The sequence below is a fragment of the Chroicocephalus ridibundus genome, chromosome 24 (assembly GCF_963924245.1).
Source record: "Chroicocephalus ridibundus chromosome 24, bChrRid1.1, whole genome shotgun sequence".
Taxonomy (NCBI): Eukaryota; Metazoa; Chordata; class Aves; order Charadriiformes; family Laridae; genus Chroicocephalus; species Chroicocephalus ridibundus.
Genome location: NC_086307.1, coordinates 1,336,285 through 1,364,268, shown reverse-complemented (window position 1 = coordinate 1,364,268; position 27,984 = coordinate 1,336,285). Strand labels below are relative to the sequence as shown.

At 68.3% G+C, this 27,984-nt stretch overlaps 1 protein-coding gene across 3 annotated transcripts; it reads right to left on the bottom strand.

The window, feature by feature from the left end:
- Positions 1-184: 184 nt before the first annotated feature.
- Positions 185-26,547, bottom strand: KMT2D (lysine methyltransferase 2D). Of its 3 annotated transcripts, none has more exons than XM_063358947.1 (55): positions 26,474-26,547; positions 24,985-25,067; positions 24,756-24,882; positions 24,444-24,673; positions 24,239-24,345; positions 23,993-24,155; positions 23,700-23,865; positions 23,497-23,611; positions 23,244-23,410; positions 22,408-23,123; positions 21,985-22,119; positions 21,054-21,904; positions 20,717-20,830; positions 20,207-20,317; positions 19,995-20,099; positions 19,601-19,782; positions 19,355-19,519; positions 19,136-19,245; positions 18,997-19,044; positions 18,670-18,885; positions 18,449-18,592; positions 18,241-18,357; positions 17,944-18,068; positions 17,545-17,734; positions 17,199-17,273; positions 16,791-16,895; positions 16,454-16,636; positions 16,055-16,139; positions 15,691-15,935; positions 15,324-15,397; positions 15,194-15,244; positions 13,347-15,056; positions 12,907-13,080; positions 12,675-12,823; positions 10,345-12,434; positions 10,116-10,239; positions 9,935-10,022; positions 9,682-9,748; positions 9,304-9,536; positions 6,128-9,193; positions 5,898-6,041; positions 5,658-5,822; positions 5,401-5,557; positions 5,238-5,319; positions 4,964-5,139; positions 4,218-4,366; positions 3,979-4,114; positions 3,741-3,880; positions 2,136-3,306; positions 1,838-1,974; positions 1,568-1,698; positions 1,197-1,482; positions 989-1,062; positions 770-878; positions 185-666 (listed from the first exon to the last, which is right to left on the bottom strand). In XM_063358947.1, exons 1-55 carry the CDS (start codon positions 26,530-26,532, stop codon positions 574-576), a joined length of 16,215 nt encoding a protein of 5,404 aa, XP_063215017.1. In that variant the 5' UTR covers positions 26,533-26,547; the 3' UTR covers positions 185-573. The 3 variants fall into 3 exon arrangements, with proteins under 3 accessions (XP_063215017.1, XP_063215015.1, XP_063215016.1); XM_063358945.1 differs by having other exon boundaries at positions 10,116-10,242; positions 15,324-15,407; positions 15,692-15,935; XM_063358946.1 differs by having other exon boundaries at positions 15,324-15,407; positions 15,692-15,935.
- Positions 26,548-27,984: the final 1,437 nt, after the last annotated feature.

Genomic DNA, 27,984 nt, shown 5'->3' with positions numbered 1-27,984 from the left:
CGTCCACACGCACAAACAAAAAGAGATCAAAGGAACCGAGCGAGCTCTGGCCCCCGCCGCCGTGCGACGGGGCAGAGCCCGGATTGTCGAGCTCAAGGAGTCTTGTGTTACCTTGGTAATTAGCGAGCAAATATTATTAGTTTTGTTTCTAAAAAAAAAAAAAAAAAAAAAAAAAAAAAAAAAAATTAAAAATAAAAATAAAAATCATCCAGGCCGGCTCCGAACTCGCTCCGGCTCCGCTGGGATCGCTCTGCTCCCCCGTGGCTCCCCCACGAGGGAGGGAGGCGGGCGGTGGGATGGGAGGGGGGGGAAGCGTCTCGCTGGCCCTCCCCCCCTCTTCCTCGCAGGACGAAGCAAAGAAAACCCTGAGTTGCCAGTTCGTCCATCCGTCCGTCCGTCCGTCCGTCCCGCTGGGGCAAGGCCAAGTGGCTCCGCAGCGGCCGCCCTCCCCGCCGGAGCCTCCGTGCCCCGGCTGCCGCCGCCTGCCCGGCCACCCTGGCACCTCCTGCGGCCCTGGAGGGTCTTGGCGAGGCCTCCGAGGTGGGGGCCGGGGCCCCCAGCCCCTTTTCCCAGTTAGTTCATCCACTTTCGGCAGTTCCAGGCTCCACAGTGGCAGGGGATCTTGTGCTGATCGTCCTCGAAGTCGAACTGGTAGTCGTAGGTGAGCTGGGGGGAAATGGGAGAGTCACCCACGGCGGGGAGCCTGGCATTGTCACCCCCAGGCCACCCTCACCCCCCACCCCCCGGCCACCCCATTCCCCTCTCTGACCTCCTCCCCCTTGGGGATGCGCCGGCTGGAGATGATGATGATCTTGTCCTCCTTGTCGAAGGTCACAACTTCGGCCACACAGTTTGGGGCACACGAGTGGTTGATGTACCTGGGGAGGGGCACAGAGGTGTGTGGGGGGGTCAGCAGCGACCCGGGGGGCAGGACAGTCACTGCTCCCGGGGGGGGGTGTCCCACCGTGCCAAAGCCCCCCATGCTCACCTGGCCGGGCCCCCCGTAAGTGTGGCGTCAATGACGTGCTCGTTGTTGATGCGGAACATGTAGATGCCGCGGTTCTGGGGGTGGGAGGGGAGAAGAAGAGGGTGTCAGCGGCTGCACCCAGCACCCCACGTCCCACCCGAGTCCCCCAATATCCCATCCGAGTCCCCCCACATCCCACCAGACCCCCCAACGTCCACCGGAGCCCCACCTGCTCCTCGTAGATCTTCTCCCGCCGGTTGGCCACCTCGTTGCGGATGATGGTGCCGATGTACTCGATGACCATGGTGTGCTTCTCGATGTCCTTGGCCGCGTAGAGCCCCAGCCCCTGGATGCGGGACCGCGCCAGGTAGACGTTGTTCTTCCACTCCGTCTTCAGGCGCCGGTACTGGGAGGACTTGGAGTGCACGAACTGTTTGCTGTAGGGCGTGTTGGTCTCGCCCGTGAACGTGCTCTGGTAGGCCTTGGACATGCTTGTGCTGTTCAGGGTATGGGGCCTGCGGGGGGTAGAGCAAGAGGGGGTCAGCGCCAAGGGATGCCCCAAGGATCCCAGCTCTCCCGGTGGATCCCAGACCCACTCACCGCTTGTAGTGGGTGAGGATCTTGGGCTCGGAGCGGGCGCAGCCGGTGGGGTTGATCATCAGCGGCAGCTCCATCAGCGGATGGCGCCCGTAGCGGAACAGGTAGTTCTGGCAGCTCTCGACGCCAGGCAGCTGCCAAGGAGGGAGGGGAGGGGTCGTGGGTCAAGCGGCAGCACTGTGGCCACCCCACCCTGCCAGCACGGCCACCGGCGCCATTCCCAGCGGGGCTGACCCCCAGTGCGGTGAGGAGACCCCCCTCTCTGGGACTTACCGACTCGGCGATGCGCAGCACTGCGTGCACCGTGAGGCCAAAGAGCTCCTCGCCCTTCAGGTACTCGGGGAAGAGTCGCAGCATGTCGGCTTCCTTCCTCATCATCGCCACCGGCTCGATGATCCGGTTCCAGACGGCTGCCAAGCGAAGGGAAGGTTGGAGCCGGGGATCTGCTGCAGGCTGCCCGCCAGCGTGGACCCCAGCTTGAGCCACCCCGGGACCTCCCATTGCCCCATCCTCCCCATCAGCAGGACGAGGGTTGGAGGAAGGCAGCGCCCGGCGCCTACGGCTCCCTTACCCTGCGGCGAGGAGTCGGAGAAGACCAGATCCTCCAGGCCCTGCTCGATGACTTGCACGACGAACTCGGGGCGGCCGTTGTTCTCGCAGATGGTGCAGCGGTAGCAGCAGCGGCGGTTGTTGGTCCGCAGGCTCCAGTAGATGCGCGTGGCCTCGTAGCCCACGGGGTAGAGAGCCGTGACGCTGTGGAAGTCGGCCATCTGGTGCGGCAGGAGCTGCCCGATGGCGTGGAAGACCAGGCCGCCCACTCGGAACATGTGGAGCCGCTCGCCGCGCTGGATGATGCTGGCGATCTGCTTCACCTCGTCCCGTTCGATGTAGACGCGTCGGAAGACGGTGAAGCTGCTCAGCTCCTGCTCGCAGGGGCCCTTCAGCTTGTGCAAGGGGCAGAGCATGGTCTTGTCCTTGAAGAACATGCACTTGGCGCGGATGGCACAGGCGAAGTGGTAGACGCTGGGGCAGCGGATGCGGTTGCAGCTGTTGGTGGCGCCGGTTTTCTGGCACAGGGAGCACTTGGTGAGCAGCCCGCGGTGCAGGGCCACCTCCACGTTGATCAGAGCCCCTCCCTGCGTCTCGTAGACCTCCGTGGACCACAGGGCACAGTTCAGGTGGACCCAGAGGTCAAGGTCGAGGTTGAGCAGGCGGGCCGGCCCATCCGTGGCCCCATCACCTTCCTCGTGGCAGAAACAGCACTTGCGCAGGTCCCGTGGCACCTTTTCAGGGCGCAGGGTGGTGCCCAGCTTGTCGATGAACTCCGCAATCTCCTTGTCACCATCCCGCTTGGCCCCCCCTTTCTGGATGGTGACAAGGAAGCGCAGCCGTTTCCACCGCACCCCCTTCCACTTCTTCAGCCGGGGACGCGCTTCATCCCCGTCCTCCGGCGGCCGCGAGCGTGGCTTGAAGCGGGGTGGCGAGTGGGGGGCTGCGGCCCCTTCCTCCTGGGGGGCTGGTGAGGGGGCTGGCGGCAGGGGTGAAGGGGGGGGCGGGGCTGCCTCGTGAGTTGTCTCGGGGTCGGGGACCCTGGCGGCCTCAGTGGGGCTGGAAGGGGAGGGAACAGAGGGGGACAGCGGGGGTGAGGGCTCCTGGGGCATGACGGAGAGCTGCCGCACGTCCAGGTTGGAGACGTTGTTGACGTAGCAGTGGTGCAGGGTCTTCTCGGGTGCAGGGCTCTCCTGCGGCACGGGGGAGAGGGGCACAAGTCAGAGGGTCCCAGGGGTGGGGACCCCCAACCTCCCCGTACATGACAGTGAGGGGTCCTTGGCCCTGCAGGCACCCCACAGCACCCCGCCATGCTCCCAGCCCTGCAAGGACCTCCCTGACCCCTCCATGCAGTCCTGGGAGACTCGGCACCTCTCCGCAGGGGGGGACCCGCCCCCCCAGGGAACCCCCTGCACCACCCTGCAATCATGGGGGACCTACAGGGACCCCGCACACCTTTCTATGTGGTCACGATTGGTCACAATTAGTCCCAAAGGGCCCCCCCACCTGCACCCCCACATTGCCACCGCCTTGCAGATAGCCCGATATCCCTCTCCCAGGGTCACGGCCCTGGGGGGACCACCACTCTGACCACACCGACCACTCCCAGGTCAGTGTGGTCACTGACCTGTCTGAGCAGCGTCAGGAGGTCCAGCTCGCCCTTGAGGCTGTACCCCGGCAGCACCGCGTCAAACTGCTTCAGCCACTCGGAGCTGCCGTCCGGCACCTTCCCGGCCAGCGCCACCTTCTCCTTGCCACCGAGCACCCCTGCGCGAGAGAGAGAGAGAGAGAGAGAGAGAGAAGAGGTCATGGGGTGCCCTGCCAGGGGACATGGGGGAGCCTGCGGGGACAAGGCAAATGCTCACCAGCCATGTCTGTGTCCACCTTCTTGGCCTCGACCACAGCCGCTCGCATGGGGCCATCTGGGAACAGCACCTCATAGGAGCTGGGGATCTTCACGCTCAGCAGCTCGGCCATGGCCACCATCACCCCATTGAGGTTCTGGGCAAGAAGAGGATAGAATGGGTCCCGGACCCCAGATGCCACCACACAGGGTGACTGCTGAGACCCCAAGAGTCTTGCCTCCCCCTGTCCCCTCGCTCACCTTAGCGGCTGCTGCAGACACCGTCAGCATGACGGAGACCTCGCTGCTCTTGCCCTTCTCCCAGGGGGTACCTGGGCCTGCTGCCCCCACCTTCCCGGGAAGTGTCCCAAAGGGCTCCGCAGCCTCGTAAGGCTTCGTGTCGGGGAACACTGGTGTGGGAAAAGGGGGGTCAGAGCTGCACAGGCCCAACCCCACCAACAGCCACCCACAAGCCCACCCAGCCACCCCTGACCCCTGCAGAAATGCTGCTGGGAACCATCGCCTCACGTGGGGCAGAGACTGGGGTGTGGTTACGGGGACAGGACACGCAGCACCAACGGGAAACCCTTGGGGAGCGGCTGGGGGACCCTCAGGAGCCAAGGCTCGACACAAGGGGTGACACTCAAGGCTCTGCTGCCCAGGTGCAGCACACCCCACAGATCCCTTCCCCTCAGCCCACATTGCCAGGGACCCTTCTCCTGCCCCCCCCCCCCCCCCCCCCCCCACCAGCCCACACATCCAGGAGCCCCCTCCTGCCCTGTCCATATACTGCACAGATACCTTCCCACCTGATTTATGCACCCTGCAGACCACCTCCCTGCCCTACCGTACCCCCAACCAGTCTCTACACCCCACAGACCTCCTCCTGCCCGGTCCACATGTCCCCCACAGACCCCCCCCGACCTGGTCCACATGCACCACAGACGCTCCTGCCCTGCCCTGCTCCTGGTCTAGTCCCTGCGCTCCCCCAGCGCGGTCCAGCCCACCTGGGATACTGGCCCGGGGAATGATAGGGATGATGGGAGACAGCACGCGCTCCTCCAGCTCCGGCTTGGCCTCGCTAAGAAGGGGGAAGCGGAGCAGCTCCTCGCCCAGCACGCTCTCGGGGGACGAGGCAGGGACGATGCTGTCAGGGGAGTCGCTCTCATCGTCGCTCTCCATCCTGCGGGGAAGGAGATGTCATGGGCCGCAGGGGCTGGCGTCACCCATGGAGGGGGCTGGTGTCACCATGGGGGGACTGGGGGGTCCACTGCAGCTCACCTGACATCCTCAGTCTGGTTGTGCGGTGGAGTGGGCAGAGCTGCCAGCAGGTCCAGGCTCTTCACCTCCACAGCCGGCGTGTCTGCGTGGAGAGACGGGTGTCACAGTGGCGTAACAGGCAGGGGCAGGAACTCTGCGCCACTCTTACGCCAGCCATGCTCACCTTTCTGGCCGTGGGGCTCGCGGGTCGCGTCGGCATCCTTGGGCTGCTCGCCCAGCTCCTCGGGGACCGTGACACCATTCACCATCTTCTGCTGCACGGAGGGGGGCGGCGTGGGGGGCAGTGAGGAGGGCGGCGTGGGCGGGTTGCTGAGGTTGTTCTGGGGGAAGACGGTGGGGTGAGCATGGTGGGGTGGCCCAGGACCCCCAGCCTGGGGCAGGGGGAGGGGGGACATACATAGGGGAACAACCCCCCCTCACCTTGGTGAGCAGCTGGGAGTAATAGTCGGGCACGCTGTCGAGCACGGCACTGCCGAAGGCACCCCGCAGCTGGCTCTTCCCGTTGATGGGGCTGCTGCCGAAGGGCGCGAAGAGGCTGAAGTTGGCCGTGATGGTCGGCTCCGTCAACGGCAGCAGTGACAGCTCCTGGGGGCAGAGTGGTGAGGACGGGACAAGGGGCAGCCAGCAGCCCCCCGCCATGCCCCAAGCCCGTGGCCATACCTGTTTCAGCTGCTTCATGAGGGCATCGCCGGGACGCAGCCCCTCGTCCTTCCGCAGCTTCTTGCGGGATGCTGGGACCCGCTCGTTGCCCTTCTGCACTCGCTTGGGCTTGGTGGCCGCTGGCTTCCTGGCAATAGAGGGATCCTGGAAAAGGAAAGGAGAGCGGGAGCCGTGCTGAGCGTGGCCCTGTGGCCACCACCTGCCCTCCTGCCTGGTGGCACCCCGCTCACCTCCCGGCCCAGCAGCACTGGCTGCAGCCGTGGCTCTATCCCGGCACCCCGGCTCTCCGTGTGCCCGTTGAGCTCGCCCGGGCTCTGCGCCGAGAGCTGCACGTTCTTGGCTCGCAGCAGCTTCTGCAGCAGGAGGTGCCCGGCCTCGGTGCGGCTGCCCGGTGCCAGCAGGCTGTTGGCTTGGTTGGCCCCGGAGTCCCCGTTGGCCTCTGGCTTTGCTGCCTCAGCCCCGTCCAGCTCACATTGTGCCGCTGCCGCCACCTCCTCCTTCGGCTCCTGCTTCACCAACACCTTGGGGGACTCGCCTGCCGTGGGGGTCCCCTCCGGCACAGCCCCATTGACGTGGGTCTCGCCAGGGTCGGCTGGGTCCACACTGGGTGCCTCGGGGTCCCAGGGCCCGTGTGCTGGGTCGGGGAGGGTGCTGCTCAGTGTGGGTGCCAGCCCCTGCTCCGCTGGTGCTGCAGGGCTGGGGTCTGACACCGGGACCCCTGGCGATGTCTTCTTTGGCTCTTGGGGGCTCTGCTCTGGGCTAGCCAGGTGCTGGGGTGCACAGCCCAGGGGCGAGGGGGCCGGCGGCGTGGGTAGCCGGACGAGGCCAGGCTGGGGGCCACGGGCAGCCAGGGCTGCCTGCACCAGCTCGGCCAGGGGCTGCTGGGGGGGCTGCCCTGCCAGCACCCGCCCCTGCTCGGCGGCAAAGCCGCTCTGCGCCTCCGCCAGGGCACCTGGCCGCGGCTGGAAGAGGGGTCCCAGGGGACGAGGGGGCTGGTGGGTGGCTGGGGCTGGGGAGCCGTGGTCCGGGGCCTGCCCGGAGAAAGGTCCAGGGGGCCGGAGCGCCTGGCTCTGCTGCAGCAGGCTCTGCTGGTGCCGCTGCACCAGGAGGGCCTGGAGCTGCTGCTGCTGCTGGGGCGTCAGGTGCCGCAGCTGCGGGTTCTTGGCCAGGACACCCTGGAGCTGCGCCCGGATCTGGCCCATCACTGGCCCCGGCACCTGCCCCAGGAGGCCCGGGGGGAGCGCGGCCATGCCCGGCGATGGCATCGCTGGCCCCGCTTTGTGCTGCCCGGGGCTCTGGAGCCGTTGGGGCTGCGGCTGGCCCTGCAGCGAGCCCGACGGCCCCTTGCCTGGCTGCTCCAGGGGCCGCGGTGCCTGCGGCAGCGCCATGCCCTGCGCCTGCCCAGTCCCGCAGCCCAGTGGTGGCTCTGCCAACCCGGTGGCATCTCCGTGCTGCTGGGACAGCTCGGGGCGGGCAGCCCCAGGACTCTGCAGCGGCGGGGCAAGCAGGGTGCCTGGCTGCACGGGGGCTGCCCGCAGCGTCGGCTGCGAGCCCAGGACACCTGGCTGTGGGGAGGCCAAGAGGAGCTGCTGGCCCTGCCCCAGCTCAGCCTGGTGCTTGGGGGCTGGAGGCTCCGAGCCACCCAGGCTGGGGGGGTTGAGGGCTCCCTGCTGCTCCTGGGGGGCCCCATGCAGCTGCCCCCCGCTCTCGCTGCCCTCAGCAGGCAGGGTGCTGCCGTCCGCTCCTCCGGGCTGGTCCTTGGCAGCCAGGACCGCTGGGGCCGGCTGCATTCCCTGACTCAGGTGCAGCACGGAGGGGGCCTGGCCCACTGCCCCGTGCTGTGGAAAGTGCTGGATCGGGGGCTGCCCCTGGCCCAGCCCCAGGAGCCCTGGCTGGGCGGCTGCCGAGTTCTGCTGCTGCTGCTGCTGCTGCTGCGGGGCCAGCAGCGTCCGCGACTGCCCCAGCTGCTGGGACAGCATAAGCCGGTGGCCCAGCATCCCCGGAGTCTGCGGCGCCAGTTGGGGCGAGCCCAGCACCCGCTGCTGGTGGGGGGCCAGGAGGACCTGGCGCTGGGGCGGGGGGTGACCCAGCACCGCCTGGTGCTGCAGCCCTGGTGCCTGCGCGTGGCCCAGCAAGCCCGGCTGCTGCTGGGGTGAGAGCTGCTGCACCAGCAGGCTCTGCTGGCTGCCCATCAGCCCTGGCTGCTTCGGCACCATGGGCTGCCCCACGACGCCCGGCTGCGGGGCCGGCGCTGGCTGCTGCTGCCCCAGCAGGCTGGGCTGCCCCACCATGGCCGCCGGCTGCATCGAGCCTTGGCCCATCACTCCGGGCTGCTGCATCGACGTCTGTGCCATGACGCCAGGCTGCTGCATCGAGGTTTGTCCCATGACGCCCGGCTGTTGCATGGATGCTTGTCCCATCACGCCCGGCTGCTGCATGGATGTCTGTGCCATGACAGCCTGCTGCTGCATCGACGTCTGTGCCATAACGCCCGGCTGCTGCATTGAAGCTTGTCCCATGATGCCCGGCTGTTGCATGGACGTCTGCGCCATGATTCCCTGCTGCTGCATCGAGGTCTGGCCCATGACACCCGGCTGCTGCATGGATGCCTGACCCATCACACCTGGCTGCTGCATGGACGCCTGTGCCATGATGCCCTGTTGCTGCATTGATGCTTGTGCCATGACACCCGATTGCTGCATCGATGCCTGTCCCATCACGCCTGGCTGCTGCATGGAGGCCTGTCCCATCACACCCTGTTGCTGCATCGACGCTTGTCCCATCACGCCTTGTTGCTGCATGGAGGCCTGTCCCATCACACCCGGCTGCTGCTGCAGCGACGCTTGTCCCAGCATGTTCTGCTGCTGCAGTTTCTGGGCCAGTTGCATCCTCTGGAGCTGCCTCTCCTGCATCAGGCGACTGTCGGCAGCCAGCCCACGGAGCGCAGGGTTCCCAGCGAAGAAGGCGTTGGAGGTGCCGGGTACCGGGGCGTTCCCCACGGCTTGCTGGCCCATGAAGGACAGGCCCTGCTGCACGGCCATGGACACGCCACCCTGGGGCAGGCGCAGCCCCGTGGGCTGTCCCGGCTGCTGGCCGAGGCCTTGCGCGCCCACCACAGCCCCCGCCGGCTGCTGGACACCGTGCGCCGAGAGCAACTGCCCGGGGAGCTTGGACATGAGACGGGGGCTCTGCGAGGGGCTCAGGGCCATGACGGCCGAGGCCTGATGCTGGTGCTGCTGCTGCTTGTTGCGGTACTCGGCCATGAGGTTGGTGTGCTCCTTCTGCTGCTTCCGTACCTGCCCGGGACAGTGGGACATTAGCGCCGCGATGGCATGAAATTAATGCCAGGGATGAGACGTTTGCACCCGGGACAGGACAGGGCGCCCACCCACCCACAGAGCCCTACCTGGTCCAGCTGCTTCTGGATCTTGCTCTGCTGCTCCGTCACCAGCTTCAGCTTCTCGGCATCAGCCTCAGGGAACTCCCGCCCAGCTTTCTTAGCAGTGCGCTGCTTGGCACAGAGGGCTTTGCGCGACTTGCGGTGGGCCCCAATCTGCTCCTCCAGCACCTTCAGCTGCATCTGCAGGAGCTGCTGCGTGTGGAAGAGCCACTCCTCGTACTGCCGCTGGTCTGCCTCGTCTGCGGGAGTGGGGAGAGGGCTCAGCTCAGCAGGGACCCTGGCTCCGGAGCGAGCCTGGCCACAGCTCTGCTCAGCCCAGCCTGCACGGGCAGGATGAGACCCGGCCAGCACTACCCTGGTCCCCCCAACCACATCGGTACTCACTGATGACGCCCTGCGCGAAGGTGGGTGGGTTGGGACGAGCCTGCGTCGGGTCGGTGCCGCTCCTCTCCTGGCAGAGGGGGGAGCATTGAGGACATGCGCCACACCATTCCCCCTCTGTGGTGTCCCCCTGTCCCCTCTCCACAGCCCCCACCTCCCCAGGGGACCGTGAGCCCACCGTCCAGAGCAGCTCCTGCCTGGCTAGGACCCAAGCCCCGAGAGGACCGCTGTCCCCCTGCCCGGACACCCCACTCACCTGCCCGCTCCCTGCCAGCAAATGATTCTGCATCTCGGAAACAGCTGGGCCCCCTGAGAGCCGCTGGGCCAGTAGGGAAACCTGTTGCCTTTGGTGGGGACACGCAGAGACGAGGGATGAGCTGGGGCCAAGGTGCCCTGCCCACCTCAGGCTGTGCCCCGTTGACCACTGCGCTCCTTACCTGTTCATGCCCGGGGCCACCCCGATGCTGCCCTGAGCCATCACCTTCTTGATGCCCTTCAGTGCCACCATCTTGGCCTTGGCAATGGGGTCCATGATGTCCTCGGCTGCAAACTTGTCCAGGTCTGCTAAGAAAGAGTCAGCAGACAGTGCCACAGCGCATCCGGCCCTACGCCCCCCCCCCCAAAAGGGCCCCGTGTCACCCCAAAACAACAGCCCACAGCCCCTACCTGTGTCCGGGAAGAAACTGTTGGCCAACTGCTGCTGCATGATGAGCTGGGGGGGCTTCAAGCCCAGGGTGGGCGGCTGCACGCCGGCCATCGGCTTCTGTACCAGCACCTGCTGCTGGCTCTGCTGCGGCTGTGCCAGGGCCACCTGCACGCCGTGAGGGGCTGCCAGTACGTGGGGCTGCCCGGGGGCCATGCCCATGTGGGGCGCCAGCGCCTGGCCCTGCTGGGGCGTGCCGAGCCGGGGGGGCTGCGGCGGCATCAGCGGAGGCCTGGCCACCAGCCCCAGCTGGAGGGGCGGCTGTGGGGCACCCAGGCGGGGTGGCTGCCCTTCGGGGGGCTGCCCGGCCGCTACTGTGTGCAGCATGGGGTGCCCTGGGGCCGGGAGGTGGGGGGTGCCTCGAGGCAGGTGGGCCGACATCTGCTGCTTCTTCTGCAGCTCCTTCTTCTCGTGCTCCAGCAGGTCCTCAATGAGCAGGGGCAGCTCACTGGCCACCAGTGAGCTCTCCATCTTGTCCAGGTCGTCGGCCGGCGATTGCCGTGCGCTGCCCAGGCCCAGGGCTCCCCCATCCAGCTCAAACTTCTCCAGCAAAGGGTTGCTCTGGTTGCCCAGTTGGGCAGGGGCCAGCCCGCGGCCAGGGCCAGCGTAGGGGTCCTTCTCCGGCACAGGGACGCCAGTGTGGCCACTGTTAGTGAAGTGAGTCAAGCCGAGGCGAGCTGGGCCAGCCCCGGTGCTCAGGAGGGTCTGGCCAGATTTGAGGCCCAGCCCCAGCGAGGCAGAGATCTTATCGGTGCCCTGCAGGGCCTCTGACTTGATGGGGACCGGGAGCCGCTCAGGGCCACTGGTGGTGAACTGGCAGGGAGAGGTCTTCAGGCAGCCGTCCTCCAGCTTGGGCTTGACATCGGTGGGCAACGAGCCCGCCTTTGCCTCTGTGCCCTGCGCCTTGAAAGCTGGGTCGGGCACCAGCGCTGCGCCCGTCAGGCAGGGGGCAGGTCCCAAACCCACCCCGGGCACCAGCCCTTCCTTGGGCACCTCCTGGTCCTCCATGGATGGGGCAGCATCTTTGTTGTCTCCGGCATCAGGGAGCTTCAAGCTGGGGGCCGGCAGCTCTGTCTTGAGCTGGGCTTCGCGTTCGGCTTTCTCGTTGGCTGACTCGACCAGGCGAAGGTGCTCATTGAAAATGTCTTTCTTGTCACCGGTGTCCAGCTCAGGGTCAGTGTAGGCCAGCAGGTCAAACTCGTCGCCATTCAGCAGGTCATCAAGGTGGGGGTCCGCTGTCTCCAGACTGTCCAGGTTGTCCAAGTCATCGTCCCCTTTAGCCACGTCCGGATCCAGGCTCAGGTTGGCCAAATCATCGTCATCTTCCAGGTCTTTGTGGGAGCCAAAGTCATCATCCAAATCAGGCTCCACTGGCACCTCACAGGGCAGACGTCCTCCCTCCAGGCTCAGATGGCTCTTCCCCGGGGCCGGAGCTGGCGTGGGGTCCGGTGCGGGGCTGTCCTTGGGTCCCTCGGGGCGGAGAGCGGAGCCGGAGGACAGCGGGCGCGGGGGGACGTGCTGCAGCTCCAGGCTGGGGGCCGGCAGCGGCGGGGGGGCGGCCGCTTTGGCGTGAGGCTGGTGGTGGCTGTTGCTCATCTCAGCACCCTGCGGGGAGGCAGGCGGCAGCGGCACCGGCATCTTCGGGGGCTGCAGCGCTGGGGTGGGGAGCGCCTGCATGGGCACGACGGGGGCACAGAGGGCCTGGGGGGTGCCCTCCTCCCCAGGCAGGAAAAAGCGGGGCCGGGGCGCCTGGGGGGCGAAGGGGGAGCCCATGACCCCCCCGGGTCCCTTCTGCACGTTGTGCCGCAGCTCGATGAAGGGGCCGCCCAGGGCAGCGGGCGAGGCGGGCACCGTCTCAGTGGGTGCTGGCAGGCGGGTGCCCAGGCTGCCCACGGGGGTGCCGGCGGCCGGTGGGGCGAAGCGGGAGGTGACAGGGAGCCGCAGGGCCGCAGCCGCCTGCTGCTGCTGCTGCTGCCAGAGATGCTGCTGCTGCGGGGATGGCGCCGGGAAGACCCCACGGGGGTAGAAAGCCTGGGGGGGACCCACTGCCGTCCTGCAAGACACCGCAGCGTCAGGACCAGATTAGCGCTGCCGCAGCCACGACACACCACATGCAGCACCCTAGGGGTCCCAATCCCCTCGGACCACACCAGACACCCCGCAAAACCACTGCCACCCTGTCCCCCCAGCTGATCGCAAGCAAGACCCAGAGGGGACGCAACCCACCAGGTTGAAGCCCTGCTCAGTTCTAATCGTCTGCAGCGAACCCCTCACCCCGCCGCTGGGCGCTCACCTCCCGTTGATGTCCAAGGTGGATGGCGTGGCTGCCGGTGGGGGCCGGGAAAGCCGCTCGTCCTGCGTGAACGCCGCCTGCACCATGACGGAGCCAGGCAGCTTCCCAGAGCTGGCAGCAGTGGCCAGTGTCCCGAGAAGACCCTTATCCTGGAAGGTGAGCGAAGGACACGTCGTCACCCGCTCCATCCACCCCCAGCCTCCCAGCAGAGCCATCCCCTGAGCCCTCCTACCTGTGCTGGCTGGTAGGGGGCCATGCCCCGTCCCAACTCGAAGGCCTGGGTGCTGGCCTCGGGGGCCCAGCCTGCTGGTGAGGAGGTGGCAGCCGCTGCCGCGCTCTCCTTCTCCTGCCGCAGGCTGTTGCGTTGGATCTGCTGGCGGATGAGCAGCTCACGGAGCCGCTGGCGCTGGGAGGAACCAAACATTAGGACCAAGAGCAGAGACACAGGAGCAAAACCAGCTCCTGCGTCCCAGGATACAGGGACAAACCATGCAAAGACCACTTTGGCTGGGCCAATCTATGCCCCCCACCCCAGGTGCCCGTGTCCCCTCCATGCCTCCGGGGAAGGAGCCAGAAGCAGAACCAGGCTCCTTGACCCCACCAGGGACCGCAGAGGTCCTGGTTCCTCCCTTTAACCAGACAGATACGGCCCGACCACTGGCGGGCCCTCACCTGACGCTGTTTCTCCAGCTCCGACTGGCTCATGGTGCCGAGGGTGCCATCCTGGCTGCCAGGCAGCTCTGCCAGGTCCCGGTTTGGGGGTGCTGAGAGCCCTGCAGCCACCTCCTCCCTCTTGTCAGCTGGTGGCCCCAGCGTGGCCCGGGGCAGGAAGGTGATGGAGGTGTCCTGCTGCTGCGGGGGGGCTGGCAGCTGCTGCGGCAGCACCGAGGGCGGCCGGAGAGGCGAGAGGCTGTAGGTCTCAGCAGCCGCAGTGCCTGGCCCCAGCGGGCTGCTGGCTTGGTGGAAACCAGGGGACGAGGCATAAGCTGAACTCTGGGGCTTGCCAGGGACATAATGGCTGTTGATCCCATGGGGCTGGTGGGACGGGGAGCCCTTGAGCGGCTCTGAGACAGTTGGGGGGAAGGTGAAGCGCACAGGGGGCTGGCCACCCGGGAAGACGCTGGCACCAGGGGAGCGGGCAAAGGGGGGTTGCTGCCCACCTGGCGCCTTGGCATGGGGCTCACCCACTGGGGTGCCCCCAAAGCCCCCGCCGGCTGCCGGGCTGTGCGAGAGCGGCACCGACTTGAACCCCGGCTCTGGCATTTGCGGCCGGGGGGGCTTGTGCAGGGGGGTGAAGGGGTCCCGGGACTGGGGCCGGGAGGGTGGCTGGGAGTAGGGGTCTGGAGACTGGAAGCGGGGGGTGACGGGAGACTGGCAAAAGGCTTCGTTGGAGAGTGGTCGTGGGGTGAGGGGGGACTGGGAGCTGGACTGGGACTGGGGGCTGGCAGGGACGCGGGAGAAGGGCTCCGAGGGCAGGGAGCGGGGCGGGAGGACACAGCAGGTCTCGGGAGGCTGTGGACGGGGTGTCAGCGGGGGCTGTGAGTAGGGGTCCGGGTAGGGCGACTGGCGGTAGAGATCGGGGTGGCTGGGGGGCGAGGGGGCCAGGGGATGGGAGTCAGGGGGCCGGTGCCCCAGCCCCGGGCTCTGTGGCTCTACCTGAGAGACCCGCGGGGTCATGGGGGCTTTGAAGACGTCGGCCGCCTTCAAATCCGCAGCGGAGAGGTGGGGGCCGCCTGGGGAGTCCCCATAGCCCATGGTGGGGGCATAACCAGGCGAGCAGACCCCCAGGCTCCCCCCTTCCTCCTTCTTCACCTCCAGACCCTTCTTCTGCTCCCCAAAAGGCAGGGGAGAGAGCAGGGCCTCAGGGGGGCGAGCCCCGGGGCTCCCTGGCACTGACAGGTTGTCCAAAGAGGGACACCGGGGCTTCAAGAAAGGGTCAGGGGTGCCGGGCTGGTGCCGGGGGGTGCCAGGCGGCGTGGGGTGGAAGTCAGGGGGCTGGGAGCCAGGGACAGGACGGGGTCCGGCGAGGGGCTGGGGCTGGCCAGGGAAGGGCTGGAAGGCAGCGCCCGCTGTGGGGCTCTGGCCCAGGGGCGAGGGGAAGCGGGGCTCCAGCGCGTAGGCAGGTGCTGCGCTGTAGGGATCGTGCGAAGGCACTTGGGCAGGGGACTGGGGGGGGAGCTTGAGAAAGAGATCGCTGGGTGACTCTGGGCCTGCTCCAGCACCTGCCGGGGGCTTCAGGAAACCCTCGCCGGCGGCAGGTGGGCTGCCAATGTAGACGGGCTGTGCCCCTGGCGGCACTGGGATCCGCAGGTGCAGCGAGGGCCTCTCTGTCTTGCGCAGTCCCTCCCCTTTGGTCTGCTTGTTGATCTGGCTCTCGGCCTGCTGCAGAGAGAGCCCAGCCGTCAGGGGACCCATGCCTGTCCTCCCAGTGAGCGGGGGAAGGGGCTAAGGGGGCAGGCCCACCATATCCCCCAGGGCTGGGCCAGGGCCGCCGGGCACCTCCCCGCGCCAGCACGTACCTTCTGCACCTTGTTGATGCGATGAGCCGCCCGGTTATCTTTGGCCTTTTGCTAACAAAAACACGAAGCCAGCTGACTCACAGCCCCCCGGCGCCCAGGCCCCCCGTCCCAGCGACACCCCAGCACTCACCAAGTAGGGGGCTTTGTCTGTGGCGGGGACCTTCCTCCAGAGCTTCATGATCTGTTTGCAACGGCTCGACCAGTCTGGGAGTCCGGTAGCAGCAGACAAAGAGGAGAAAAGTGACGTTAGTCCATATCTGATGAGCCCACCCAGACTCTCAGCAGGTGCCCACCCCCCTTTATGTGTGGGGATGGTCTCCTGCCCAGTAGCTGGCACTGAGAGCCCCCACCATCGCTACCAGGAGCGCTTCAGTCCCACAGCCAAGCCCTGTGCCAGAGTGGACAGGATCTCCTCTCCAAACAGGGACTAGGGATGTTACGCTGCATCCAGCTCCCCCCCTGCCCTTGCCCTGGCCGCAGCCCCCCCAGAGCCCTACCTGGATAATCCTGCTTGAGGTTGGGGAAGTTCATGTTGGCGTAGAGGACGGGTGAGATGGTGGAGAGCTCGCCCAGCTCCTCGTCCTTCTCCCAGCGCTGCAGGCTGCGCTGGTTGTAGGACAGCCCATCACCCTCGCCTTCTGTCGTGGGCGTCGTGGGTGTCGAGGGGGTGGTGGCAGCCGAGCTGCTGGCCCAGGGGCTCTCAGGCTCGCAGTGGTCTGGGCTGAAAAAGCCACTACGCTCCCTGCGTTGGGAGAACGCATCATGGACCGGCAGGGTGTGAGTAAAGAGATGGTCCCACAACACCCCAGGGTTGGCTTTCTCTACGAAGACCAACCCCAGCTCCCCCAGGCGCCCTCATACCTGTTATCGAGGAACGGAGACTGGCAGACTCCCGAATATGACTCCAGGGAAATGGCTCCGGAAAGCGAGCCCAGGGAAACGCTCCCTGCGAGGGAAAGGAGAGGTGTTGCAGGGAAGGCAGAGCTGGGGCTCAAGCCTGCGCGTGCCCTGGGGGCCCCTGCAGCCCTCTGACAATACGAGATTCCTCCATACACCCCCAAAACACTTTCAACATTAATCTCCAGAGCAAGGGGGAAGACCCAGGAATCCCATACTGCAGCGTTCCAACAGCTCAGCCCCAACAAGGACACAACACATTGGTTCTCCCAGGGCAGACGGTGAGTCCTGCCCTTCTCCCCCACCCACCAGGACTCCCCCGACCCCCGCATCTCGGCTGGGGGCTGCGCCGCCTCCACCCACCCTGCCCTGACAGCTGGAGGTCTCCCTGCAGGAACGGCCGCTGCGCCCGGCTGGGGTCCTGCCCTGCGCTGCTGGCCTCCATCCCTGCGGCCACGCAGTTGAGGGGCTGCTCCCCGCGCTCCGCCGAGCCCAGCACGTCCTTGAAGAGCTGCTGGACGTCTTTGCTCTCCATCTTGGGCAGCTCTGCGGGGCCGGGGAGGGGGGGGGAAAGGAAGAGCTGAACCATTGCAGGCAGCATCTAGTGCAAATCTCACGCTGACGGGAGACGGGGAGAAACGCGGGGGGCTCGGCCCCGGGACCCCCCTCACTTCGGCTGCCAAGGGGGCAGGGGGCTCACCTTCTGTAGGGATCTTGTCGAGGTCAGAACTCAGCGCACCCTCGCCCGGGGTGGCCGGTTTCTCGGCGTCCCCGGGGTCCGGGGAATCCTTCGGCTCCTCGGTCCCTGCGAGGAGGAACCGGCAGGAGCCCTCAGCACCCCGGGACCCCGCCATGGCCCCCCGGCCGCCAGGCCCGCCGCGCCACGCGAGGGCGCTCTAGGCGCCACTCTATGGTCACGCGAGCCGGGGAAACCATAGAGTTCCCCGCCGCCCTTCCCGCCCCCCGCCTAGAGCGTACTCCTCAACCATAGAGCGGCTCCGTCTCGATGGTCGCAGGCGCTCTAGGCCGCCTCCGCCAGGCCCCCGCGGAGGACTCGGTCCGTCCCGCACAACCCGCCGGTATGGCCGGGGGCGTCCCCGAAGCTCACCCAGGTCCTCGGCCTTCGAGTCGTCCTTGCCGTCATCGTCAGGAGCGGCGGCGCTGCCGTCGGTGCTGTCATCCCCTGCGGAGCACCAGGCCTCAGTGGGGCCGGGCCTCCCGGGGGAGTGGGGGCAGACCAGTGACCCCCCCCGCCCCGACCGCCCCCGGGTGCCCTCCTACAGCCCTCGGTGTCACTGGCAACCCCAACAACCCCCTGCATCCTCCAACAACCCCCCGCATCCAACAGCCCCCCAAAGGCCCCCCAGCAGCCCCCAAGTCCCCGTGTGACCCCTCTTTTCTCAGGGACAGTGGCCGGGGTTTGGGCCCCCAGTCCGGCTCCCGGCCGCACTCACCTCGGGGGTGTGTGGGGGTCTCCCTCCTCTCGGGGGGGGCACCTTGCAGTGCCCCGGCCAGGTTGGGGTCCCCCTTGGGTCGTGGGGCACCCTGGCCCAGGGAGGGGCGGGCAGCCCCGTCCCCCACGCCGCCCGCCGCCAGCAGCGCCTTCCGGCTCAGGTCCATCAGCGCCTTCCCGAAAAATGCCTCCTGCCCAAGGGGGAGCTGCTGTCAGTGCCACAGCGTCCCTCGGGGCGTGCCCCTCATCCAGCGCCACATCCGTTCACCCCAGGGCCACCTCCACCGCCTCCGTCCACCCCCACCCTCCACCCACCCCTGGGACACCTCTGTTTCCCCCAGCCCAGGGCCACCTCCGTGTCCCTCCCCCAGGGCCACCTCCACCCCCTCATCCATTCCACCTGCAGGTATGGGGGGAACATGTCCTCCAACTTGCTCTTCTTCCTTCCTCGGCGCTTCTTCTTCTCATCGCCCTCTGCTGAGCCCGGATCCAGGCTCCCCTCGGCTGGTAGGTCCCCTGGAGCCCCTGCAACAACCACCCCCGTTAACGCCTCCCCCCAAAGGGGTTTGGGGCTGTTCTTGTAGCACAGGAAAGGCTCGGGTACAGCACCACGGGGTGCACCCCGCAGTCCCTCTCCATCCCCAGGGTACAAGAGGGCAGGGGGATGAGGAAGGGAACAGGTGCCACTGGGCCCTACCCTCCTCCGGGTGCCCCTCGGCGCTCAGCCCCTCACGCCCCACTTCGGCCAGCACCGCCGACACCTTCTTCAGGCGGGTGTGGGACTTGCGCTGCCGCACCATGAAGCCACCAATGCCTGGTAAGCAGAGAAAGAGGAGGTGGGGGGGTCACAGCGGGGCCTGGGGGGGGGTGTCCAGCCCTAGGGGATGGCCCTGGGCAGCACTCACCAGGCCGGTATGGCTTGCGCTTCCTCTTCTTGCACTCCTCCGGGTCCTCCAGCCCCTTCCCCGAGTCCACGTCAGCCCCGATGTCACGGTCGGGGCTGGCTGGAGCCTCCAGCTTGATCTCACACTCCATGTGCTCCACACCCACTGCCGCGGAGGGGGAACGCGTTAGCGGGAAGCCCCACACTGCAGCCCCCCCCACCTCGCCTGCCAGGGAAACGCACCTTCGGCTTTGAGCAGCTCGTCGGCGTCCAGGTCACCATCCTTCTTGTCGTCAGGGCCCAGGGGGTCGCCCCCCTCCAGCCCCCCGTCCCCGTTGAGGGTGCCCAGCCGGCCCTTGCGCTGCCGCCGCTTGTGCAGGGGTGACAGGGAGAGGTTGCGCAGCACCGCCATCCCTGTCTCCGTCAGCCACACGCCCTCGAAGCGGAAATACTGGGGCTCTGTAGGGACAAAAGCCAACGTTGGGGACAAAAGCCAGGGCTGGCTGCACGGAGAGCACTGGGTATGACCCACACCACCAACCTGGGCACTGATTTCGGCACCACACGTACCTGGCTCCTTGGCCTTGACCGAGGCGATCTCTGGGGGAGGAGCAGGCACTGCAGAGGGAAAAGCAGATGGGGAGGTGAGTCCCCACGTCCTCCAGAGTCCCCCAAACCCCACAGGCTCCCCCCGGCCCCGGGTGCTCACCAGCTGGCTTGACCACATAGGGCTGGCAAGCACTGCAGTCGAAGCCTTCGTCCGCAGCCTGCTCCACCTCCTCCTCCGTGAAGAGGCTGTCGCACGCCGCGTGCAGCCACCTGCAGGCAGCGGGGACCCGTCACGCACCCTGACCACCCCCACAGCGATTCCCAAGCGCGGAGAACCATGGAATCCCCCCGTTGGGAATCCTAAGGGCCGCGTGCTCACCGATCGCAGTGCCGGCACTGGATGAGCAGGTCGTCCTCCACGTACTTCTCGCGGCAGAAGGGGCAGACGACCAGGCTGGCGCAGGGCGCGCAGTGGGTGTAGTTGTTCTGCCACTCACAGTGGAAGCCGGGGGAAGCTGCCCCACACTGCACACAGCACACGCACCTTTGGGGAGGGGGGAAACGACGGGTCAGCAGCAGCCCTGAGCCCCCCCTCCTCCAGGGCTCCCCTCGCGCCCCCACACACCACTTGCACTTCCAGCCGCCCTTGGGCACAGTCTGCAGGGGGGGGTCCAGGCAGTAGGTGTGGTAGCTGATGTCGCAGTCATCACAGAGCAGGAGCCGGGAGGGGTCGGAGGCTTTGCCGCACACCTCGCAGACAATGCACTCCACGCAGCGCCAGCCCTTCAGCAGCATCACCTTTGTGATCTGGGGACAAAGGGGGACAGCCATGTGAGCCATGGGAAGGGCCGGGGGCACCCCTGGGCTCGGCACGGCCACAGGGGACACCCCCAGAGCACAGCACAACTACACGGACATGCTCGGCATGACATCGTGCGCGTGCCCCAAGGGACACGGCCTGGCTCTGTAGGTCCCTGATGCCCAGCCGGTGTGGGGCCAGGGATCCCAGTTACCCTCACCTTGCTGTTGACGCAGTAGGGGTGGTAGCACTGGGAACACTGGGAGCAGGCAAGGAGATGGCCCTCGGCCCCACGCCCGAAGCTGCCGCACACCACGCACATGTCCTAAGGGAGCAAGGCCATGAAAGGAGCCGAGGGGGTGCAGGAGCTGGTGTGGGGGGGGGACAGGAGCCTGTCCTGTCCATCTGTCCAGCCCGCAGCACCCTGGTTACCTGCATAAGCACGAACTTGTCGGTGTTGGAGAAGAGGACGACCGTGTTCTGCATCGTGTCGTCATCATCCTCGTCCTCCTCCTTGCTGGGTGAGCTCTCCACGTCAGCAAGCTAGGGGTAAAAGAAGGGGCTCAACACCAAGGACCCTCACTCTCCGTGCAGTGAGGGGGGGGCACCAGCCACAGCCTGGTACCAAACCAGGGGGGCACAGGAACATGCCAGGGGCAGCAGACCCCCTGCCTGCCTGCACTCCAGCCCCTTCCTGGGGGGCAACTCCGCACTATCCCTATGCTTGTGGGGTGAACCCCCCCAGACCTGCAGCACAGCCCCAGCCAGTCTCCTCCCCACTCCGAGGACCTCCACCCACCCCACCCCACTCTGAGCCTTTCCCAGGGACCAGGATACAGGGAAAGGGAAGGGTGGGGGACGCTTGGCTCTCAACGCTGCCATCTAACAGCTTGGGGACATCCCCCCACCCCAGCCCCCCCGCCTCTGCCAGCCCAGCCTTACTGCTAGGGTGTCAACGGATGAGGTGGTCGACTTCAGGCGTGCACGGCCCCGGCCCCGGCCCCCGTGGGACCCACCTCGGGGGCGTCTCCGCCCGGGGAAGCTGCTGCTGCGACCCTAGAGCCAAGGGAAGAGGGCGGTTACAGCAACCCAGGGGGGCCCAGCCGGACCCCTGCCACGCATCCCAGCCAGGGCAGGGGCAGCGGAGGGGCACAGTCCCCATCCCACCCCCATCACACACTCGGCCCTCTCTTAACTCGCCACAGGGGCAGCCTGGACGCCCCAGCAGGGTTGTAGGTCCCCCCCCCCGAGATCGGGGCTGGCAGGGTCCCTCCAATACCTGCTTGACACGGGAGCGCCCCGGGGAGCTGCGCCGCCGGCTCTTGTCCCCGTCCCCCTTGGTAGCCGGCTCGAAGAGCAGTGAATCGTCGGTCTCAGCGCCCAGCGGCAGCGACCCGGCGTCCTCCTTCTGCAGGCTGGCGTCAGCCGAGGCCGGCCCCAGCTCAAGGGACAGGGAACCTCCGCCCTCAGGGTCCGGGGAGCCCAGCAGCGGCTCAGAGCCTGGGAAGCTGCTGCTCGTATCCCCCTGGCTCAGGTTGGAGATCTCGTTGAGGATGTCAGGGCGGGGGCGCAGGGCTGGGGGCTCAGGGCCTCCCTCGTCTCCACGCCCCAGCAGCTTCTCCCCAGTGGTGCAAACCTCCATGGGGGTCTCGGGGCCCAGCTCCTCCGGCTCCAGGAGCAATGGGGACCCCTTGGCTTCAGGGTCCCCCCCAGCCCGACCTTCCTCCAGCGCATCCTCCTCACTCAGTGGTGGGGAGCTTCCACTGGTGCCCTCCCGCTCCAGCCTCGGTGCCTCTTCCTCCTCCTCTTCCTCCTCCTCAGGCAGGCCTGGGAAGGGCCCCAGCTCTGGGGCAGGGCTGGCATGGGGGCCATCTCTGGGGGGGCTGGCTGGTGACTCCCCCTCGCCAGCGGCTGTCTCCATCTCCTCATCCTCAGGGCGCTCGGTGGGAGCCGGGGTGCAGGCAGGGGAGCCCAGGGGGGGTGGCGGGGAGCCAGGGGGCTCAGTGTCCATGGCGGTGCCGGGGCTGCCAGGGGGCTCGGGAAGGGCTGGGGTGGGTGACCCAGGCACCTCATGCTCCTTGGTATCGGGCGAGGGGTCTGGGGGGCAGGCGGGTGAGACAGCGCGGAGATCTGGGGGAGTGGAAAGGATGGTGACGCTGCAGCCCCCAGAAGAGACAACCTCCCCGACCCCAGCACCTCCCCAGACCTACCTGGGGGAGCCGTGGGTGGGGGTGCCGTCTCGAGGGGCAGCAAGGGCTCCGGCTCCAGCTCCATCTCCTCCTCAGGGGGCACCTCTGGGGCCAGGGCTGGTGCTTCCTCCGCCACAGCCACCTCGGGGAGGAGACCTGCGGAATGGGGCCATGGGTGAGGGGGACGCAGGGGTCCCCTCCACCCCCTGTGCCACCCAGGCTGGCACCGAGAGGCAACAAGCATTGCCTCAACCTGGCCCAGGGACACCCCCCCAGCCCTCAACGTACCCCCAAAATGGGGCACTGAAGCATGAAACCAGGGTCAACAGGTTGAGGGTCACACAAGACCAGTGCTGGGAGAGGACCCAGGTGCGAGACCCCTGCACCCATGGGAGACAACCGGAGAGGAAAGGGGACAGACCCAGAGGGTCTTCCATTTATTACCTGGTGGCTTAGGGTCCTCCTCGGAGGGTGGCTCGCTGGGGAGCGGCTCTTTGGGAGGCAGCTCGTCAGGGGGAGGTTCTTCAGGGGGCAGTTTGTCGAGGGGTGGTTCATCGGGGGGCGGTTCATCAAGGGGCAGCTCCTCAGGGGGTGACTCGTCGGGGGGCGATTTGTCACGGGGCAGCTCGTCGGGAGGCGATTTGTCAAGGGGCAGCTCGTTGGGGGGTGGCTCATTGGGGGGCAATTTGCCAAGGGGCAGCTCGTCAGAGGGCGACTCCTCGAGCGGTCGTTTATTGGGGGACAGTTCATCGAGGGGAGGTACGTCAAGGGGCAGCTCATCAAGAGGTGGATCACTGGGGGGCAGCTCCTCGAGGGTGGGTCTCTCGAGGGGTGGCTCGTCAAGGGATGGTCTCTCAAGGGGCAGCTTATCAGGGGGCAACACGAGAGGAGGGGGCTCCTCGGGGGTCTGTACGAGAGGAGGGGGCTCCTCGGGGGGCTGCACGAGAGGAGGGGGCTCCTCGGGGGGCAGTTCATCAGGGGGCACCTCGCTGGGGGGCACCTCCACAGGAGTCGGCTCGCCGGGAGGAAGCCTGCCATCACCTGGGGGTGCCTCCTCGGGGTTCCCCCCTGGCTGCATCTCCTCACTGCACCCCACAGGCTCCGGCTCAGGTGGGGGGACGGGCACATCCGTTGGCTCGCTGCAGTTAGGGGCCGCCAACCTGGATGGGGGGACCAGGTGAGGGGAGGGGGGCTCAGGCCACCCCCTCCCCAGGGCTGTGGGACACAAAGGGGACACCCAGCCGGACACCTCCCCAACCAGTCCCCCCATCCCCACTCACGTCTGGGTGGGTGGGTCCATCGGTGGCGCGTGTGCCGGTGTCCCATGGGCATCCTCTGCGTCGCGGCGCTGCTGGCAGCCCTCGCACACTGAGTAGCTCCGGTACCACTGGCAGCCGGGGTCGAGCGCTGCCGGGCGCCGGCCACAGTCGGAGCAGACCCGGCAGTTCTGTGGGGGATGCAGAGGCATATCAAAGAGTTAGGGAGAGGAGGGAGGGGGCACCCCTGTACCCCCTCAGTAAGAGCAGGACACACCTTGCACTTCCAGGAGTCGGCGGGGAGCCCCTCGATGGCCGGCTCCATGCAGAAGGTGTGATAGCCCTTGTCGCAAGCCTCACAGACCAGCATCATGGAGTCCTCACCGGGCTGCCTGTGGGGTGCAGGGGCAGGGGTGAGGGCTGCATCCCCCTCTCGTCCACCCCTCGTTGTCCCACCCTGCCATGGGGACGTGGGCTCACCTGCAGGTTTGGCACACTTTGCACTCGGGGCACTGCCAGCCTGAGCGCTTGCAGGGCGTCAGGGTGATGTCCAGGCAGGCCCCGTGGTAGTGCTGCCCGCAGCTGGTGCAGAAAACCAGGTCCCGCAGGTCGCCCGGCCCATCGCACACCGAGCACCGTGCGTCCTCTGGATAGGGGGAGAGAGGAGGGCTGTCAGGGCCACCTCCTTGCCAGGCTTTGTCCCCCCCCAGGACCCCTCTCCAGAGCAGGAGGGGACCCAGCACCTGGGACTGGCGGCCCCAGCCCGCACGCACCCATCTGCACGGCCTCAGCCACGTGCTCGGGACACAGGAGCCGCAGGGTCTTCATGGACTGGAAGCAGCCGCTGGCGGCGGCGCAGGGGAAGTGGTAGAGGTGGGGGCAACCGGCAGCCCGGCACGGGATGGTGGCCCCCATCCGCCGACAGTGTTCACATTTCTGAAAGCAGAGGAGCCCGGCGAGATCAGAGATGCTGCCCGGGGCTGGGCCGAGCCCCCACCGCCCCCCCGCGACCCGCTCACCTGTGAGATCCCTGAGAAAACAGCTCTGTCCACACCGGCCAGCCCCGCCGCCTCCTGCTCCACGCCGGCCGACCAGGCTGCGCACCAGCGGTGGACCCAGCAGTGCCCTGTGGGAAGGGGGTGTCAGGGACAAGGGGGTGTCCCCGGGCTGGGCAGGACACCCAGGGAGGGGGGATAGGGACCCCAGTGCTGCGACTGCACTTACCCGTCGGCTCGAAGAGCTGCGCCGGAGTCACCCATTTGGAGAAGCCGATCTGCGCCAAGTCGTTGCCTGCCGCCTCCAGCTGCTGGGGGGACTGGCCAGGACCCTCGGGGGGCTCGTAGCCCACCAGCCATTCGGGCCAGTCGGGTGCCGGCTCAAAGCGCTGCAGCTCCCGCTGCCCATGCGGGCTCCAGTCCCCACAGTTGCAGAGGGCACAGCGGCGGGCTGGCATGCTAGGGGAGAAAAGGGGGTGTCAGGGACATGCGGGACCCCGCCACCAGCTCCATGCCACCCCCTGAGCCCCCCTGTCCTCACCTGCCAGCCTGGGGAGGCCCCTTTGTGTCTGTGCTCTCCAGCTCCGGCCCCACAGAGGCTCCTTCGGGGGGTTTCAGGGGGTCCCCCTCTGCGCTGCCCATCTCCTCTGAGGGCACGGCCCCATCGGCTGCCAGCAAAGTGGGTGTCAGCTACCTCGGGTGGGGGGAGGTGGGGGGGCGCACGGGAAAGCGCCAGTTTCCCTCAGCACCCTGCCATGCCCCACACTCACCTGGAGCGTCCGGGTCCTTCTCCTTGCTGGGCGGCTTCTGTTCGTCCATCCTGCCTGCGGCGTCCCTCGGGGGAGGCCCGCGGCTGCAAGGGGGGCGAGATCCATCAGCATAGGGATGTAGAGGCCCTTCCCCAGCCCCCCTCGCAGCCCCCCACGACACCCCGCCCAAGGGACAGGGCAGCCCCCTCCAGCTGCTCCCCCTGAGGCAAGTTCGTGGGGTCTCAGCCCAGTGGGAGCACCCCTCCCTGCACGTGCCAGGAGCGGGTGGTGGGTCCCGGTTCCCCGGGGCTCCACGAGACCCCATGCCCCACAGCGGGGATGGTCCCCCCCACTCCCTCATCATCCACCGGCTCCCAGGTTGTCCCCTCCAGCTCAGGGTGGGGACGGCGCAGTGACGTCCTGGGGCAGCCCGCTCCCCATCGACAAGGCCAGGCAAGGGCTGGGGGTACGTGACCCAGATTAAACCCTGAGGGGGGAGGGGATGTGGGGGCATGCAGCCCTGGGGGCACACTGGGACCCCTGGGGAGCCCCCAGACCCCTGCAGCAGGGGCAGCACAGGCTCAATGGGCAGGAGGGGGAAGCACCCCCAGTGCCCGTGGCGAAGCTGGAACCCCCCCCACTGCCGCCTGCTGCAGGGCCAGGTGGGATTTGGGGTGCAGCAATAAAGCCAGGTGCCCGGGGTACCCCCCCTCAGCACCTGGCCGCTGCCCGTGCCTCAGTTTCCCCAGGGTGAGCATCGATTTGGCTGAGCCCCCCCCCAGCACTGGGAGGCGGTCCCAGGATAGGTGTAGGGGGAGGGGGGTTCACCCCTAAACATCATGGCCAAAGCTGGGGGGGCCATAACCCCACCCTCAGCCCCCTGTCCCCCAGTTGTTCACGTGCACCCCAAAAACCTGGGGGGGGGGGCCAGGGGGCTGCGGGTGGGGCACCCCAAACCCGACTGTAAACTATGCCCAGGGGAGAGGCCCAGGGAACACCCCCACCCCCCCCCGACGTACCGACACCCCCCCACCCAAGCACCAGGGAGGGGGGAACGCGCTGGGGCAGCCCCCGGCACCCCGAAACCCCGGCTGCCCCCCGAGGCGTTGCGGGGGGGTCAGAGAGAGCCCCCGGCCGGGCACAGCAGGGTCCCGGCCCACGAAGGGGTGGCGCCCCCCCCCAGCAAATCCCCTCCAGTTCCCCGGTAATCCCGGCGGGATTAGGGCCGCCCCGGGCCGGCTGCGCGCTCCCCGGAAGGGCCCCGGCGTGCACCGGGGACAGGGGGGGCGGCGGAGGGGCCCGGCCAGCCCTGCCCGGGGCTCCGGGGGGGCTGAAGCACCGCGCTGGGACGCCCCCCCACCTTCCCCCGTGCCTCTCGGCCGCGCTCCCCCCCTCCCCGGTGCAACCGGACCCCCCGGGGCGGCCAAGCCAGCCAGGCCCGGTGCCCCGGCTCGCCGCGGCCTACCCGGCCACCGGCACCGGGGCCCCGGAGCGCCGGGCCCGGCCGTACCTGCGCTCAGGCGGCGGCGCAGCGGCCCGGGCCCCGCCGGCTCCCTGGGCGGCAGGCATCGCCGCTACCGGTAGCGGACACAAAGGGAGCCGGGGGCCGCGCTCCGGGCCCGGCCGCCGGGGAGGCCTGGCCGGGAGGAGGCGGCGGCGCGGCCCGGCGGAGGCGGCGCGGCCCGGGGACGAACGGCAGGGCCTTTCCCTTCCGGGGCCACGGGGTCCGGGCCCGAACGCGCGGGAGCCCCAGCGGGGCCGCCCCCCGCCCCCCACCCGGCTCTTACCCCCGCGGCCGCCCTACGCCGACGGGCCTCGGGGCGCGGGGCGGACGGTGCTCCCCGGCGCGGCCATTTCCAGAGGAAAGTAGGTCCCGCCGCCCGCCCCCGCCCCGCCCCGCCGCACCGCGCCCGCCCGCCCGCCCGCCCCGCCGGGGCCGCCGCGCTGCGCCCTGGGGGCCGCGGCCGGGGGGCGCCGCCGCGCCCGCACTACTTGGCGGCGGGGGCTCGGGCGGAGGGAGACGGGTGCGCGGCGGGCGATGCGGCGGCAAGGGGGTGTGACGGCGCGGGCCGCAGCGCACGCTGCCGGGAGGGATCCCTCCGCGACGCTTAACCCCGCCGGCGCCGGGGCGGGCGGCGCGCACGTGGGCACGGCGGGGCGGCACCGGCGGCCACGCCCCCCCCGGCCCCGCCCGCTCGGACACCGCGGCGGCCCTGGGGGTGGGGGGCCTGAGCCCCCCCGCCTCCCGGTACCGGGCAGCCGGGACCAAGCGCACGGGAAGCCCCCATGCCCGCCCCGTCACCCCTCGCCCCCCCTCGCCCTGGGGGTCACCCTCGAACCGAGCGGGACCGGATCAGGGTGGTGGCTCCGCTCCCCGGTCCCGGATCAGCCCCACCGGGGCAGCGCGAAGACCCCGCTCCGGTGGGGGCGGGGGGAAGCAGCACCGGCTCCCCTCTGTCCCGGCCCGGGATCCCCGGCAGGGACAGGACAGCCCCTGGGGGGAAAACCAAGGACACGGGTAGGTGAAGCCCCCAGACCCAGACATGGGGGGGGTCCGGGGAGGGGACACACACACGACACGCAACGACCCTAAGAGCGCCGACCCCCACCAGCCCACCCAGGCTGCAACACCCCAGCGCCCACCCCCCTCTCCATCCCAACACCGACCACGGGGTGCAGAGTGCCCCCCCCCCCCGGCTCCCCGCACCCCGACACCCCTTTCCCTCCTCAGCAGCTCCCTAACTCCTCCCCAGCAGTGTAATTGGGTAATTAGCAGTAATTAGCTTGACTGGGTGGAGATAAGCCACACGGGGAACCACAGCCAGGCTGGGCACGCCGGCAGAGCCCCCCCCCACTCACCCAGCCCAGGCTGTGGCTCTCCAGGGGGTGGGGGAGTGGGAAGGGGGTTGCAGAGCCCCCCCCAGGAACCCAGTGACACCCCGGGGTGCTCAGCCCAATGGGATGGGGGGGCTCTGCCCCACAGTGCATTTGTGGTCGGGGGGAGCCCCGTGCTGAGGGGAT